The 17931-nt window shown below is 33.7% G+C and overlaps 1 protein-coding gene across 1 annotated transcript; it reads right to left on the reverse strand.

The window, feature by feature from the left end:
* Window positions 1-12425: 12425 nt before the first annotated feature.
* On the reverse strand, window positions 12426-12828 carry LOC149953052 (uncharacterized). Its single transcript, XM_090169802.1, has 2 exons — window positions 12763-12828; window positions 12426-12695 (listed from the first exon to the last, which is right to left on the reverse strand). Exons 1-2 carry the CDS (start codon window positions 12826-12828, stop codon window positions 12426-12428), a joined length of 336 nt encoding a protein of 111 aa, XP_090025928.1.
* Window positions 12829-17931: the final 5103 nt, after the last annotated feature.

The raw sequence follows: 17931 nt of genomic DNA on the forward strand, positions 1-17931 counted from the left end.
ACATCATAGCTCCAATATTTACATATATCATAAACCTATCTTTCATTTCCGGTGTTTTCCCCACAGAATGGAAAAAGGCAAAAGCAATACCGCTCAAAAATTAAGCGAATTCAGGTTAATTTCAGTTTTGGCTTGTCTATCGAAAACTCTTGAGAGAAGAGCATATGACCAGTTATATCAGTATGCCATAGAAGATGATATGCTATACCTAAAACAATGTGGCTACAGGAGCAGCCATTCAAAAATAACATGTACGACAGACCTTTTAGAATCAATTATTAATAAGTTAAAAGAGCGGAAGATCGTTGGTTTGGTGTTCCCGGATATGTCAAAGGCTTTTGATTCCGTTAGTCACCAAATACTACTTCAAATTCTGGAATGCTATGACGTAAAGAATACTGAAAATAAATGGTTTACTGTTTACATCGTATCCCACACACAGAAGTCAATCTGTTGTTATTGACGGTTATACATCACCACCACTACCTATTTACAGCGGGGTACCCCAGGGAAGTGTACTGGGGCCCCTATTATTTAATATATATATAGCCGATATTCATACTTGTCTGGTGAATAGCACAGCACACGAATATGCAGATGACAGTTCGCTAATGACTGCCTCAAACAGTATTTCGGACTTAATATATAATATGGAATTGGATATAAAAAATATCAAAACAAAACTTTCAAATCAGAATTTAAAACTGAATAAAAAGAAAACCAAGTTTATGGTTCTGTCCCCAAATTTAAAACACTCTTTTCCTGATTTGATTACTTTAAAACAACACGATATCGATAGAGTAACAATGTAACATCATTTAAAAAAATATCGTGGAATGAACACATTGAATTAATCCCGAAATTTAAACAGTTGAGTCGGCAGGTCACTAATAGTATTCAAGGCTGTAATATTTATTCAATTCCACGGCAATGTATTGACATTCAGAAATTATTTTGTCACCGATTCTAATATGCGATATTCTCTCCACAGGGGGTTAAAGATGGTGGTTTAAAGTTTTCCACGTGCAACTACTGCCCAGCTTTGAACCTTCAATACTTTACTGTAGCGATTTCTTTTTAGCTTATTCAATTAGGTTATTTACTTTGTTTCTGAGCCGTTGATATTGATTTTTAAAACAGCATTCTTCCGGCTCTTTCTTAGGTACGCATTTCTCAGATGCATATTATGATTTATATCTGGCGTTAGCCAGCTTGGTGTGTTGTTTGATATCCTTTTTTAAATAAATGGAGCTTGATGATTCAAGTTACTATTAATTACAGAATGAAGTAATTCTACTGTAACTGATTCCACCAAAAAAACTTTAAATATCAAAAACATATTGACATGGCGTTATTTGTTGAGAAAATTATTTAGAATAAAATAAAATATCATCTTTACTTTACAGATTTTATGTTATTTTAGTGGATTCTAGATGAAAATTAATTAGGATAAAATAAAATATTAAGTTTACTGTACATATAATAGGTTATTACAGTGGATTCTAGATGAAAATTATTTAGAATTAAATAAAATGTCATGTTTACTATACATACAGTAGGTTATTACAGTGGATTCTAGATGAAAATTATTTAGAATAAAATAAAATATCAACTTTACTTTACAGATACTTTGCTATTATAGTGGATTCTAGATGCAAATTATTTAGAATTAAATACAACTTCATGTTTAATGTACATATAGTAGGTTATTACAGTGGATTCTAAATGAAAATTATTTATAATTAAATAAAATGTCCTGTTTACTGTACATATAATAGGTTATTACAGTGGATTCTAGATGAAAATTATTTTGAATTAAATAAAACGTCATGTTTACTGTTCATATAATAGGTTATTACAGTGGATTCTAGATGCAAATTATTTAGAATTAAATAAAATATCATGTTTACTATACATATAGTAGGTTATTACAGTGGATTGTAGATGCAAATTATTTAGAATTAAATAAAATGTCCTGTTTACTTTGCAGATACTTTGCTATTAAAGTGGATTCTAGATGCAAATTATTTAGAATAAAATAAAACGTCATGTTTACTGTACATATAGTAGGTTATTACAGTGGATTCTAAATGAAAATTATTTATATTAATGTAAAATATCATCTTTCCTTTACAGATACTTTGTTATTATAGTGGATTCTAGAAGAAAAAGATTTAGAATTAAATAAAATATCAAGTTTACTCTATAGGGAATTGGGTTTTACAGAGGATTCTAGAAGAAAATCATTTATAATTAAATAAAATGTCAAGATCAGTTTGCGGGTGATAAATTTTTATACTGGATTCTGGAGGATTTTTTGGTTTAATTAAAATATTTTGTCATTGTATAGAATTCTTTATCTAAAAAAACCAAGATTGAAATATGTACAATTTTAGATAATTGCTTTTATTTTAAGCGTTTCGAGTGACGTGTGTAAAGTTATTATCTTTGATATGTGAAGTTGTATATTTTGTCAAATAGTACTCTCTTAACTATGTTAGTAGCAAACATACAGTATTCTAAGGATTCTAAGATTCTAAAATTCTTTTTAGTTTTAGGGTTACGGGATTCTAGATATTCTAAGATTCTTTTTAGTATCACCCCTCTTCGATTTCAATAACTACGAGGTGGCTGATTTGCGGTTTTCTCCGCCACTTCTCTAGACTTAATCTAATGTTTGGATTTCTTAAAATGATTAGATCCTGATTAGAATGATTAGATCGTGAAAAGATTTTTTACTCTTTTTACTATGATTAAGACGCACCCAAAATGGAAGTGACCTGACCATCGCAGAAATATTAAAGTATGATAAACTTTCCTAAATGTTGAGGAAAAAGTTACAAAAACCACCGAATGAAAAACTTTCATCGAATCAAGCGGGAAAAGCTGCCTTCACAAAACACCAAAATATATTTTAAGAGTTGGGTATTAAATGAAATACCACTATAAGATAAAACGTAAAAAGGTAAAAGCAAAGACAAGTACAGAAAGATAAATTAATGTCTTAGAAATTTCTTCCAATATTGGCCCCCTTTCCCATTGCAATCCATAAAATCCCTTGCTCAAATTAAATTTAGAGATATGAATCACTGAAACAGGACTGAATCATAACCATGAAATATTTCTTCATACAGTGGAATTTATCATTACCTTTCAATTGAAGTATTAATGCAAATAGTTTAGGTTAAAGAAATTCCACCGTCACTAGTCCAGTTTTATCACAAAAAATGTATACGCAGCCACATAGCCTGTTAACTATCGTTTAGTTATTGATGATAATAAAATCTTATTTTATATTCTTTAAATTCCATAACTTATTTGAAAATCTTCTGCATTTTGTTAAGTCTTTTGGAAGAATAAGACTCTTTGAATACAGTTGTCAAACTTGTCGGGCGTGGCACGGCATCGGTTAGGCTTAGTAAATTCGCACTGTTCTTTATTACTGAAGCTAGGCAGTCGTCGTGTCGTTTTGAATGGTTGAAATTCTTGAATTATTTAAAAATGAAACTTATTCCGACATTCTGTGAGCGCATTAAGGTTTCTTTAAACCTCTAGGAGGTAGAAATCCGCTCTTCTCATAGAATTTGTTTAAATCAGTTAAATTAAATTACAGCAGAGTGATGTGCAGTCTGTCGAAACGCTGCCGGCTCAGAAATGAATCAAAAGGACCACCGTATAATGGGGCCCGCGTATTTTCGAACCTTGAGTTGAGTGAGATAATTCTAGGAATAAGAGGGGCCTACAACAGAATACAAGGAGGGAATGGCTTGTGGAGGGTAGAAATCGATGTAGCAGCCAAACAGATAGACGCAACACATTCCAGACAGATACACCCACGCACTCAAAACGAGTCGGATAAAACATAGCCCCCCCCCCCTAATATGTTGCCCTTTCTTAACCTTTTCATAGTAAATTAGATAGTCGTATAAATCGCGAAACACTACAACCTCATATATAAAAAAGTCAACCAAAAATGGATAAGTAGTTTATATAGCGTTGTTTTACAAAAGATAAAGTTTCGAGTTACTACCCGAGTAAAGTGTATTTTCTATTTAGCAAGTCTAAACAAGCTCTTGTAGCAAAAATTATACAGGTGTTCGTTTAAAAACTATAGCAATTATCGGAACTTATTTCGGGTTAAACATATAATTTAAGAACTAAACACTAAATATTTTCACTTATTGGATTTTATTTTCGGAAGTCACACGTTTTTAGTATTTCAACTAATAAACATTTTTATTATTTCCAACACAGTAAAAAAACAAATATACATTGGGTAAGTATTAATTTGGTAAGTATGGTGACGCAGTTGCATTTATAAGCTAATTTGGTAAGCGGGGAAAGCCAGCCAGATTTATGTCAATTTTCCAAAACTTTAAAAGAACTTTTATCAAATTTTCCTCTCTCCGTGCTCTCGGTTATAGCCCCTTGACAACAACCACAAATGGAACTCGGAATCCCACCAGCGTTTGTCTCTCATCTGAGCACTATATACAAGACCACTTTATACAGATACCAACTGGGAGATGCAAACACCGAGTATGTCTTGAGTTCGGTAGGCCTTAAACAAGGATGTCCGCTCCCTCCCTTGCTGTTTGCACTATACCTGGTTCCTCTGGAACGACGTCTTTCCCAGCTCGAGGGCGGTTTCCAGCTGAATCGTACAGCTCGTATGGACATTCACTGCTCCGTAACTGCACTATTCTTCGCGGACGATATCGCGGGGGTTGCGAGTTCAGCGGCTATATTGCAAGAAATATTAAACACCTGTGGCGACTACGCGACGGACTATGGTTTGACGTTTAGCCCGTCTAAATGCTGCGTCCTAGTCATGAATCCGAACATACCATTTACCTATCCAGACCTGGTCATCCAGGGCTCCAAGATAGAGTATCAGGCCAGCGCAACCTACCTAGGGATCAATTTCTCTACCGGCTCTCAATATCTGAAGTTTCACGAACAATCGCTCCTGAAGAAAGCGAACAAGTTATCAGGAGTAGCGCGTCATGTGGGATATCACTCGTATAATATTTACTCCACTACTCGAACAATTTGGAAGGCCGTGGGCGTACCAGCCCTGACATATGGGAATGAAGTTATCAAGATTGACCCCGAGGTCCAAAAACACCTTGACCGGACCCAACATCGAGTTGGTCTAACTGCTGTTATACGGACAGGGCTCTAACAGAGGAGAGGCGACGAATGAGAGAGAGTGGCGCGTCAAAGTTGGCAAGGGTGTACTGGAGAAGGCCCAAGTGGACTGGGTGTCCGAGGTGAAGAAACACCCCAGCCTAGTCCTGTATTCCTGCAAAGAATCTCCGGCCACTGAAGCGTTCTATTCCAATGGCCTCGGAGGCCATCTGTTTTTCCAGGCCCACTGTGGAGCCCTCCCCACTGGCCGACGATTTCAGGAAATATTCCAAGAATATTGTGGTTCGCCAAATGAAGACCTCCTCCACATTATCCGAGATTGTCCAGAATTGGATCGCGCCAGAGTGGAAGACCATCGACGGTTAACGCTTAAATCTCTCCTCGCGTTTGATAATGAGCCCGATATCCGGCTGATTGATAATACAAAAACGCTTCTGAAGCTTTGGTGGACCGTCCGCGGTGAACAAAGAAAGGCTATGCCATAGTGTTTACCCCCCTGACCTTGTTATAAGTAGTAGTTTACCATTTTGTATATATTTGTATATAGCACTTGTTCATTTAACCGAAGTTTTTTTTGGTTTTTGTTTGTTTTTTTTTAACACCTTTTTTATATTAACTCGAAACCTATTATATCAACGTTTCTTATTGTTGTTTCTGTAATACCATTTTGTACCTGCGAGCCTTTGCTCCTCCCTGATTTAAAAGGGATCTTATGGGTAAATAAAATTCATTCATTCATTCATTCATTCAGATTGTGTGGCTCCACTGTTAAGGGAAGAATGGAAGAGATTTTTATCTTAAAATAAGGCATATTTTTTGTAAAGGCCTCTCTCCGAGAATATGATTGGCTGGGGAGGATGACTTTAAAATAATTTATGTCCAATGCTTTATTTGCTTTTGCAAATGACACCGTTCTTGTATTTATTGAAAAAACCTGGGAAAAAGTTGTATGTAAAGCAAATATAGGAGTTTATAGTGTTCACAAATGGGTGAAAAATAATCTTTTAAGTCTGAATATCAAAAAAACAAAGTATATTATGTTTTCTGAAAAGGACAATCTTGGTTCTTCTGGTGTGTTTCTGCATTATAAAATAAAATGTTGTAAAAATTTAATTACTTGTCATTGTAAAGAAATAGAAAAAGCTATTTTTTAGAAATATCTTGAAATTTATGTTGACTTCGAAATGAAATGGGATTTACATGTTAGCCACCTGATAGAAACACTAAGAAACTGTCTTTTTAAATTAGTAATGCTAAGATGTTCTTTGAGCAGTAATATGTTAAAAACGGTGTATCACGCGCTGGTTCAGTCGATATTGTCCTATGGTATTCTTGGGTAACGTCACAAGCACAGTCTTAAATCCATAAAATCGATTGCAAAATAGAATTAATAAAACTTGCCTTTTTAGGCCTTTACTCTTTCCAACTGTACAATTATACACTGAGTTCCAAGTTTTAAATGTAAGAGAAATTTACTCAGAGAATGTACTAGTTAAAATGTTTAGAAATAAGTCAAACACTCATGGAACAAGATCTTTGGATGCAATAAAATTGAAGTTCCCTAAGTTTAATAAGCCTAAAAGTCAAAAACATGTTATGTTCTATGGACCTCTAATATTTAACCAAGAGGGACCTGATTTAAAAAAGAAACAAACTTTAAAACATTCCAAAAATTATAAAATGGATGATTAATAATAATGATACGATAAATAACCTATTTTAAAAAGAAGGATAAATCGTAAAATGTACGGTGATTTATTATGTCATATTAGCCATATTATAATTCAATTATTGTTAATTTCTTTTATACGATTTAAGTTTAATTGGTTTAATTAATTAAATTTAATAATAATATTAGCACATATAATTATTCTGCTGACACATGGGTATGATTAATTACTAAAATAAAAAAGCAAACTACTTTAATTACAAAGTAAGAATAAGAAAACTTTGACTGCGTAATTATTAGTAGTATCCTCATTTTATTTTAGTAAATATGGCCGTGATTATTTGCTTACCACAGAAAGAAATTGGGAAAATTTATGTACATAATGAAAAGGATATTTATTTTGATCACTGCATAACACAATTTCAATGATTGAAATTGCTGATTTCAAACGCCACAATCTCTCTTAGTAAATTAAATTAAATTTGTTTGTAAGACACTGAAAAGCGTATAGAAGTTTAAATAGTTAGTGGGAAATAAAATATTAATTGCCTGTTATTTCTCCAACTTACGATTTTACCAAAATTAGGAGCGTTTATAATAACGAAACGATTAAATACTCAAATTAATATGTTTGGTTTTTTGGCAGTGTTTATTTTAACAAATCTCCAAAAATCATAATGTAACTAGCCCATTTCGAGCTTTATTTAATTTATTTAAATGTACCTTGTTTATAGACTTGATTTAATCATTTATTTTAAACGTGCTGTTTGCGTTCCTAATTCATCTTCTTTTTTTGCTTCAGATACAGGTTGAGGAGTTCGATTGGGTTGAGAAATCGAGTTCAAATCTTCGTCTGATTTATCGTAATGATCTTTGTCCTCCTCCTCCCCAACAGATCAAAAATAAATCGATCGTGACGTAGGCTGAGGTGACGGATAGTAGACTTTAGGTTGAGATGTTATTTTATAAACTGGTGTTTGAGCAGGGTAATTGTAATAACCTGCTTCTGGGAGCGGGGTAATTGTTATAACCAATTAAGTTTTGGAGCAGGGTAATTGTAAAAAACTGGTTTTGGAGCGTAGTAATTGTAAGAAACTGGTTTTGGAACAGGTTAATAAATTGGTTTCGTAGTAGAATAATAAATTGGTTTCGGAGCAGGGTAATAAATTGGTTTCGGAGCAGGGTAATAAATTGGTTTCGTAGTAGAATAATAAATTGGTTTCGGAGCAGGGTAATAAACTGGTTTCGGAGCAAAGTAATAAACTGGTTTCGGAGCGGGATAGTAAAGTGGTTTCGGAGCAGAAAAATAAACTGTTTTCGGAGCAGGGTAATAAACTGGTTTCGGAGCGGGATAGTAAAGTGGTTTCGGAGCAGAAAAATAAATTGTTTTCGGAGCAGGGTAGTAAACTGGTTTCGGAGCAGGGAAGTAAACTGGTTTGAAATCGAGGTAATCAAATTTATTAGTTATGCTATAAAAAATTGTTCCGCGTCAAAATATGGGCGCTGCCATTTCCGCTTACTGTCTGCCATTGGCCCTCACCTAACGCAGCTTATAGTCGTTGATATTTCTGCAATCACTCTACCGCCTTCTGCTATATTTTATTAATATTACATTTATGATATCGATTTATTTTGAAACATGCTCTATTCGTGTAGGTCATCTTAACTTTATACAAAATATTGACCTTGTGGATCGCCACCTAGAAAATACCAGATTAAATGGTTCTATTTTAGCAATTCCATTTATCCTGCCTACTTATTAACAGGGCTCCATGAAATTTAATTTTATGATCTGTACAAAATTGTGGCGCTTAACAAAGTCTATAATGTGATGGAAAAATTCTAATATTCAAATACAAATACAGCAATCTCGTACAAAATAAAATTTTTAATTTGACTTAAGGAGGCCAAAAGTATAAAACCGTTACAACTTTTGAACGGAAATCAAATTTTTCAAAGCATTAAAAAATTCCAACACCAATTGGAATTCCCATACGCTAAAATCTGCCGTATTATCTTGATCAGGTATTGCAACTCGAATAAGAAAATGATCGATTATTCAAGTTCTAGCCATTCTCTGAGCAAGGTTCTTTGACTTTTTGTTAGATATTTGTTTTTTTCTATCGTTATAATTAATCTAAAGATTGTCTTTTTTTCGTCAGAAGATTAGGTCATTTCCTTCTTTTACTGTAGCTTTGACGGATTTGACCGTTGTTTCCTGTTAAGTTTTTGTTTAGGTTTTGAGCGTCACTTTGAGGTATATTCTTCGTCTTTTCGTTAGTTTTGGGCACAATATACCTGTGAGAAGTTTCGATTTATTATTTATTGACTAATTAGAGCCGTGATCAACTAATCACGGATAAATTATTCATTACTAATTATCTAAATATAACTCGTTTGTTAATCAGCTACTCGATTTAACTTGATAACCCTAAAAAATCTCTTGATCAAGTACCCAAACATTTTTCTTACATACACGAATATGGAATATATTTCCTTAAGCCTGGTTTTCACTGGGCTAAAAAACGGCGGAAACTGTTTTACGCAAATATATTTCCGGCGGATTTTCCAAGGCTTTTCCGCAACTGGATTTCACTGGGGATTTTTTCAAGCGGTTTGTAATTTGGCGGTTTCGATAGCGCATGCGCTGAAGATTGTATCTTTACTGACTCACCGAATTAAAATGGACGCCATAGATAGCTCCAATAGCAGTCTACCGATTTTCTTTAATTTCATGGTTTTTAAAACATCTATTTGCTTTGTCATATAAAAAAGGATAAGCGCGAACCTCTTCTTCATTCATTCTTTTTTGTTTAGAAGTCATCGTGACAAACTGACTAAATTACAATAACAATGTTTATAAAATAAACGCGTCGCTTTTTAAGCCTAACAAATTGAATCAAACCGAGAGTAGTGAGCAAGTGACGTCAACGCACGATCTTCACTGATTGGTTAGCACATTGCGTTGCGTTTTAAAAATTCGGAAAAATAGAACTTCCATTCCGCGCTTGTTCGCGGAATATCGCGAGCTTTCCGTAAAATTTTGCGGAAAATATTTTTCCGCAAACGGCGCGGAAAGCCAATTCCGCTGTATTTTAGCCCAGTGAAAACCAGGCTTTATTCGATAACCGAACTTGACAAAGACTATATATAATACAACTTTCCATAATTAAATCTCCAATTGATAACGTTCCTATAAAAGGAGTTTTAACTATTTTGGAAAACTGTTTACTAGCTGACAAACATTTTAAAACCCTGTAACTGTGAATGTTTAATTTGTTTTCAGTCATCACTTGGGAAAAGGACTAGCTCAGCATCACACAGTATTGATTAGAGTAAGGCTCAAATAAATAACCTCTAACCAAACACCTGTACCTTTCCAAACATCGTTATTTATTTATTCATATCTCGGCCGAAAATTGAAAAGGTGATCTCTATGACACTAACAACTTAAAGGGAATATAAACTCAGATATTTGGTGTAGAACGTTTGCAGCTCTGGCCGCTCTTGCCTTAGGCTTTAGAAATTTTTAGCGTCACCTATTGATGAAAATGCGGAAGGGGGACTGGGCCTTCTTGTTCAATTACCAAAAGTAAATAGGGGGAGAAACTCTATCACTGCCTCCAGATTTTACCTTTCGCCATGCTTGACACCATTTTTAAAGAGCTAGTGATCACGTGATATTTCTAACCAATAAGTATAGCACATTACACGCGAAGTAGTGCATTTGTGGTATTCCGGTCCGCGCTCAAGATGAAATTTTTTAATTTTATTCCCTGGCAACCAGTCACCGCCTCGCGATTTCCAATAGTCTCTCTGTCAAATGCTGACCATTATTTCCTTCGATAACGGTTGGTTTTAATTAATAATTACCATATCAATTGTAAAATAAACAAAAAAGCTCGTAGCTATAGCTATTATTTCAGTTAAACTCATAGACATAATAAAGAAATAGACCCAAGATTCTACGGGCGGTTAATACGGAGGCGACGCCAAGCAGACAGCCGGTATTTGTTCCGTATTCCTGTGGTACTACTTTTAAGCGACACCTGTCGATTAGTGAGAAAATAAAAAATTGTCACGTGTTTTCCGGAATAGAGAATAGTGTTTGTAATCTTTTAGGTAATCTGACGTGGTTCTCGAATATTTCGGCTGTGATAATTTAAAATAAGGTAAATTTTCATTATAATTTGTAAATAAGTCATTTCATTGTTTCGAAACCCAAATAAAAAGCAGCAGATGATCTTTTAATAAAAAATAAAAAAATTCTAGTCATATTTTGTCAAAGGCTTAATGTACTTTCATTTACAGGTGTTGTGGTTATGGCTAATTGTTATGGGAATATTCTGACTATATAATTATGAGTTTCTAAATTGTAAATAAAATTAAATCGAATATTGATGAAATGGATGTTTCTTGAAAAGGTATGAGGTTATTGTCCTTGAAATAAAATGAGCTTTGACAATTTATGTCTGATGGCTTGACCCTTAATTTCTAGGTTTTTATCCTTCGCTAATTTGTGGAGTCTGACCTTGCAATATAAGTTAATAACCTTCTTAATCAAACTAATGCGATGGTGTTCGATTCCCACTTCAGCATCAAACATATGTTCGTGGAGATCTGGGAAGATGTCCATGCCAACAATATTTCGTAATACAGCAAGTTCAATGGCCAAAGATATGTTTTTGCATTTCATGGTAATTGTAACGTTTTGGCGAATGCATGACTCCGTCATGCGACATAAATCGTGAACGCTTTTTGAGGGTTTATGCAAGCCACCATTGTCTTTAAGTTGGGTGAACCTTGAATGCCTATTAAAAAAATAATCGTGTTCGCTTGGATGTTCATCAAGCGCTTGCAGGCAAGTTTCACATTTTATGACTTTGTTTAGACGGGAAATCACAAAGCCGGCAATATAGAAAACTGCATTTTCGCGAAAAATTGAGGACTTCTCTTGATGAATATAAAATTCCTGTATCTCATCATCTTCTTGGTCTTGGAGGTCTGGTGTCATTAAAGGTTCGTTGTTATCATGCTCAGTATAACGCTGAAAACTGCAAAGTCTTGGAATTTCAGTTTCATCAAGAGGCGTAACATTTCCGGTTAAAGTTGGAGTCAGACGGGTTGCCAGAGATCTTTTGTAGGCCCCTTCAAACTGTTTGGTGGTGGGGTTGTTATTCCAGCCACCTTTTCCACGGATTGTATTGAAAAATAATTCCAAGTTGTCTTGGGAAAACTTGTAGGTGAGTATGTAACTATGAGATAAATATTCTTAGACTGGAATTATGTTTTAATTGTTTTTTTTCCATTAGCCAAAATTATATTACTTTAATTGAGGGTTTGTTGGCATAAGGTATGTCTTTGCAATCTCCAACATACTGGTTATAGAAATTGCCAAACCCAATGGACCGGTCTTTCGTTTCCCCTTAACAAGAAGGTTACCTTCTACATCTCTGAGGTTTACGAGTAGTTCTTTAGTTTCCTGCAACTGCATTTGTTTAATTTCAAAATTTTCTTTCCTTATAGGAGATTTGTAGCCTTTTGCGAAAGGTGACCGAGAATTAAGAATATCGAAACACCTGAAGGTAGTAAATGCTTTGTAGGTTTAAAGACATAATATTTGGTTAATGGAGTACCTGTCAATTGACTCGATGAATTTTACGGTTGGTAGGCAACCTTTGAAAGCTGGAGCTCCAGTCTCCTCCAAAAATGTCAATGACTTAGCCACAGAATTACTTAAAACTTGAACAGCCAACTTGACTTTCATCTTCTGTGTTTTCCAATTGATATGGAATTTGGTGAGTTTGTTGCCTAAAGTTAACCCTTCCTTAGATTGAAAATTTTGAAGAGATTTGACAAACTCAAAGTCAATTTCCTACGTTAGTAATACAGAATTAAAATTATAAATTGATTTGTTTAGGAAATAAGGAGATTTCCCTTACCTCATCTGTCAAGCCGTTGATTATCCTTTTGAAATCTGACCAAAGGTTGCGCATGAGTTTTATCATGTGGCACACATCCAGAATGAGAAATATTTGGTCATTGGGATCTGATGGATTACCAGGATTGGGGAAGCTTGTGTTAAGTACTTCTGGATCCACATTTACTCCTAGCATTTTTGCCATGGTAATATTGCTGTTTAAACCATCGCATATTAATGCGATACATTTTATTCCAGTTAAATGAATGCGACAAAAATATTCCATAACTAGGTTTGTCAGCAGCCATCCAGGAGTACCATGCAAAAAAAAATATCCTAAAGGAATTTTCCAGCTACCGTTCACTGCTACCAACATAAAAACAAGAACCGAAGACGCTACGGTTTGTTCTTCTTGAGCATTATCAGAAACCTTCCCATAATTCACGAATCCTGTAAACTTATCTCCGCACCATGCCACATGTTTTCTTATTGACATTTCGTCGATGTTAAGGGCTGCTAAGATTTGATAGTTCTGTTTTTGAGCTTCTTGTTTAAAAAATTCAAAGCTTTGCCCTGTGAATCCAGGTTCTCCACCAATCTTATCTGACCACTCCCTTATGGTGTTCTCATGAGGCAAACAAAAATGTTTCCTCAAAAATTCATACGCTTTTGGTGAGTAAAAATGTAGAGTTAGTGAAAATTGTTTAATTTCATCTGAATAAGGCTTCTTTTTCTTGTTATTGTAGCCAAGTTCACCAAGGTCTTTGAACAATGCTTTTGATGTTGCAGAAAAGTTTTCATTTAGCATTACTAAGTGTTCGTTCAATAGTAAGTTTCTGTCTTTTAATTCTTTAAGTAGGTCTTTCAAATTGGTAATTTGCTTATCTTTTCTATCCAGTTTTTCAGTAGCATTCCTGAATTTCTTCTTTAAATTATTGTTTTTCTCTTCTAAACATTGGACTTTTCTTTTTAATGTTTGAACTAGAATTTCTGGATCACCACTGTGGTATGTATGATCCAACTAAAGAAGTAATATTTAAATTACTGAATCTAACAAAAAAAATTTTTTTTTCAGGGGCAATAACTTACTAAAAAATCTTCTATTTCGCCTACTGTATTTGAAATATCTGAAGTATATTCATCTTCAACAGTGACCTAATGGAAGTGACAATTTTTTCTCTGACTGTTTGGTTGGAAAACATTAAACAATATATACCGAAACTGAATTCTGTTCAACCGAATGTAGAACCGTAGCTATTGATGAGTCCACACAACCCGAAAAAGTAACCTTCAAAGGATCATCTAAATTGGTAGAGCTTTGCTCAACTGAAGTAGGAATTCCGCTATTACCAGGAAAAACCGTTATTTTGGAGGGTTCCTGAATGGACTCGATAACTTGAAACCGTTCATCATTATCATTTTCACCATAACATTTCTGTAATAAAGATGTTTCAACTGTAGGTATGGTAAAATTTCTAGTTCTTAGACTACATTTCTTTTATAGAGAGAGGAATATCTCTTCATAACAACTTAACCAAATTGGCTAAAAAGAAAAGGAGATCCCGCTCAAATTATAATAACATAATTATTAATTAAACCTACACGAAATGATCCGTGGTCAAAATTTAAAGGTAAGAGGTTAGCATCACCGGTTTTTTCTATTTCACTTTCAAGTGGATGTAATTTCTTTACATTAAATAAAAAAAATTATTTAGAATGTTTTTACTTGTTTTAATTTTAGAGGAAGAAAACCTGAGTTGGAATGACTTTTGGCGTGAGCCACCTTTTGCCATTTACAATTTGTATATCACGTTCTGAAAAGTGATCACTACAAATGAAATCATGATTTGAAGGTGTCCAGTTTTCGCGATTTAAAGCAATTATCCATTGGCAAAGTATTGTTGGTTTAGATAAAGGAAACCTATAGTTATATAAAGATTTTAAATAAGAATGAATATTTATCTAATTAATATTATAATTTAATCCTACTTATGGAATGAAACATTTTCCGGTATTGTTTTACTTGTTGAAAAGTTTTTGCAATGCGTAAAAGCACAAATTTTTACCATTTTTACCAAATAAAAATAGATTTTTAGTAGAAAACACTTAAATAACTGCTTTTTAAGTAAAAAATCACAAAAACTTAGGTCAAATTTTTTATAATTAAATTTCCTAGTCATAAACGTACAACGCATTTTTCAAATTATCCGCTAAAGTTTTTGCGTCTGTTTTTAAAGCCAATAAGCGTTAGGTGGCGCTTTACACGGGTACCACAGGAATACGGAACAACTCCCGGCTGTCTGCTAGCTATAACTCCCGTATATTTTTGGAAAATCAAACTCCGCGTAAGGTGTCTATTTCTTTATTATGTCTATGGTTAAACTTGCCAATTGTTAGGCCTTAACATCGTATATTTACCTATTAGTCCCGATCTCTGTTTTGAGATGGCGCCACGCTCTCCACGATTTAAGTGAGCGTTATTCTAGTTACGGTTTATTTCTTTTCAAAAGTCGTGTTATTATTTTTAAAATATCGCATTTTAGTTTCTATGATATATCTACTTTATTTAGGAACTAAATTAACCAAATTATCGAAAGCAAAAGTTTAATATTCACGTATTTTATAGAGAACTATTTTTCATCGTGGCGGAGTACAACCGATACCTTTGTGTCCCTGTAAAGAGGCGAGGGGGAAGTCATTTCCGAAGCCCACAAATTTAATAAGACGTCGTGCGGTTGGACCCAAGTGCCAGACTTTACTTTTGCAATTACCTAACTACGACGGACTGAAACAGGATAGATATAAGTTAACAATAACGAAAACCAAATAATTTGAAATCGGATCAATGCTACATTTGGCAGCGAACTTAAAACTCTTGCCTTTTGGGCAGTTTCAAATAAAAATCAAGCTTCTTGCTTGAGGACGAGAAATGAGAGTGACCGTCGTGGGGTCTGATCCCCAAACCACGTGCTACGTGAGCATGGACATTCCATTGCCGTGACACTCGTTTTCGCAACCAGACCCTTCTAGGGAATACAATACATGATATCAAAGATGCTGAAAGCTCAGGTATTTTCCCGAAGTTCAACCAACTAAACTTAATCCAAAAATAATACAGTTGAAATTACACTTTGAAAATTAAAGAAAGATGAAGGAAAGTATGGACAGATATTTTACACCTATTTGCATAACAAATACTTACTTCAAATTTGTTACTTTTACCCAAAATCGAGGTATAAAAAACGTATAGACCTTTTAATACAATGTGAGGTGAAAAATAGTCAATTACCGAAAATCAACCCTTTGTTAAAAAAGCTTCAAGGAAATATAACCTCTAGTATTTCAGCTATACTGTCCTAAGGGTTCCAATGAATAATTCCTGTGACTCTTGATATTTTCAGCGTTGCTTAGTGGTTTTGTAACTGATTTAAAAAGCAAGGGTTTATTTATCGTAATGTGAGAGGTTTCTTCGCGATTTGAGATCATCCATAAAGATTTTCAATTAACATAAACTTTGTTGTATCTTGTAAATAAAAGTAGTAGAAACGTTTAGGGTCACTGTGCGAGTATTTTACAATGGAATTTAAGATTATCGATACATATTTGTACTTGCTTAAAAAAATGAATTTATCGGAGTGCGATAATAAAAAAACAACATGAAATACAAAGATACAGTCAAAAGTCATATTTATAAAAAAAAAAACAAGATACGAGTTGTATCAAACTTTTATAGACTAACGATAGAAGCTCACTTCACTTCTAGTTCGTTAATCATATGAAAATGCACGATCGGTTTTCCGGGCCTTAGGAAAAGTCTTGTAAATGGGCCAAAGTCTTGTAAAAGGGCCCAATGAAGCGTTTTATTTTTTCCTGAAATAGCTGTAAGGAAACCTACTTTTAGATTATAAGCCCTTCGACAATGCTGGCTCTTGGCAATTGCCTATATTGCTTAGTCAGAAACGCAGCCCTGTTAACACCAGTTCAAAATGGTAAATGAGCTTCTCACGTTGATCGAGAGGTGGTACCATAGTAACTGGAAAAAGGTTTTACCTACAATGTTAGCAAATTTTATATTAAAGGCTTATGGCAATCATGGGAAAACGAACGAAGTTTTTACACTGAGAGAAAAACTGTTGAATTTACAGAAATATTTTACAGCACCAGTTCTGTATTTTTTAAATACAGTACTGTACTGTTTAAATTACTATATTCAAGAAATATTTAAAGTATAAATTACAGGATGTTTTTAGGTATTTAAAATACAGGGGCTTCATGTAGTAATTATCTTTGAATAGTAATATATACATACATTTTCAGTACATATTACTATTTGTTTATAGTAAAAATTAGAGGTTTGTTTCAGATATTTGTAATATAGAACAGCCATGTAGTTTCTATGATAGAAATGTTATATATGTATATATTTGTTCAATACATATTACTATGTATTTATAGTAAAAAATGAAGACGATTTAAGGTATTTAAAATACAGGTAGTTCCTGTAGTTATTGTGGTCGAAGTTGAATTGCTACCAAAGAGTATTAATCCATAAAAATTAATTATTTGTTGTAAATCAACTAATATGACGAAAAGATTTTTAGCGACATCTCGTAAAAGCACCAATGGAGTCATATTTTTTATTACCTATCAAATCAAAACCAATTAATGTTTATACATTTAAATGCAAATTCATAGCGTTAGTGTTTATGGTTTGAACTAAGTTTAATACGTGTCTGGATTCCGAGTCAATGAGTTACATATCTATGTTTTGCACGTGTTTATAGCTCTTGCTTTGGACTCTGGTTCTGCTGGAGCTTATTGGTATATATTTAGCAAATTGGTTGAATATTTTTTCCAATTAAAGTACCTTATTGGTTAAAAATTAATTACGGAAATGTTTAGTGTACATAAATTATTTTAAAAAAGGTTAGTAAGAACAAATAAAATATATAATATTTCCTGGCTATATTCCGTAAAATTTACAGGCGTGTTGGAAATTTTAATTATTATTTCAGTTGTATACAATACAATGATTCTGGTTGAAAAATTTACTATGAGCTATTTGTATAAATTACAGGAATCTCAAGTAAAAGATATTTACGAAACTTTCTGTAAAAAATACAGAACATTCCTGGCTACTGTGCGTCCAGGATTTCCATGTAATTTCTACGCAATATTTTTCTCTCAGTTT

This window comes from Leiobunum rupestre, chromosome 3 (genome assembly GCF_980474605.1).
Source record: "Leiobunum rupestre chromosome 3, qqLeiRupe1.1.hap1, whole genome shotgun sequence".
Taxonomy (NCBI): domain Eukaryota; kingdom Metazoa; phylum Arthropoda; class Arachnida; order Opiliones; family Sclerosomatidae; genus Leiobunum; species Leiobunum rupestre.

Bases quoted from the DNA above. Each gene is read 5' to 3' on its own strand.
- LOC149953052 (XM_090169802.1), bottom strand. From the start codon at position 12,828: ATGATAAAACTCATGCGCAACCTTTGGTCAGATTTCAAAAGGATAATC. The intron at 12,696-12,762 runs GTAAGGGAAATC...TTACTAACGTAG, and splicing joins TCAACGGCTTGACAGATGAG to GAAATTGACTTTGAGTTTGT.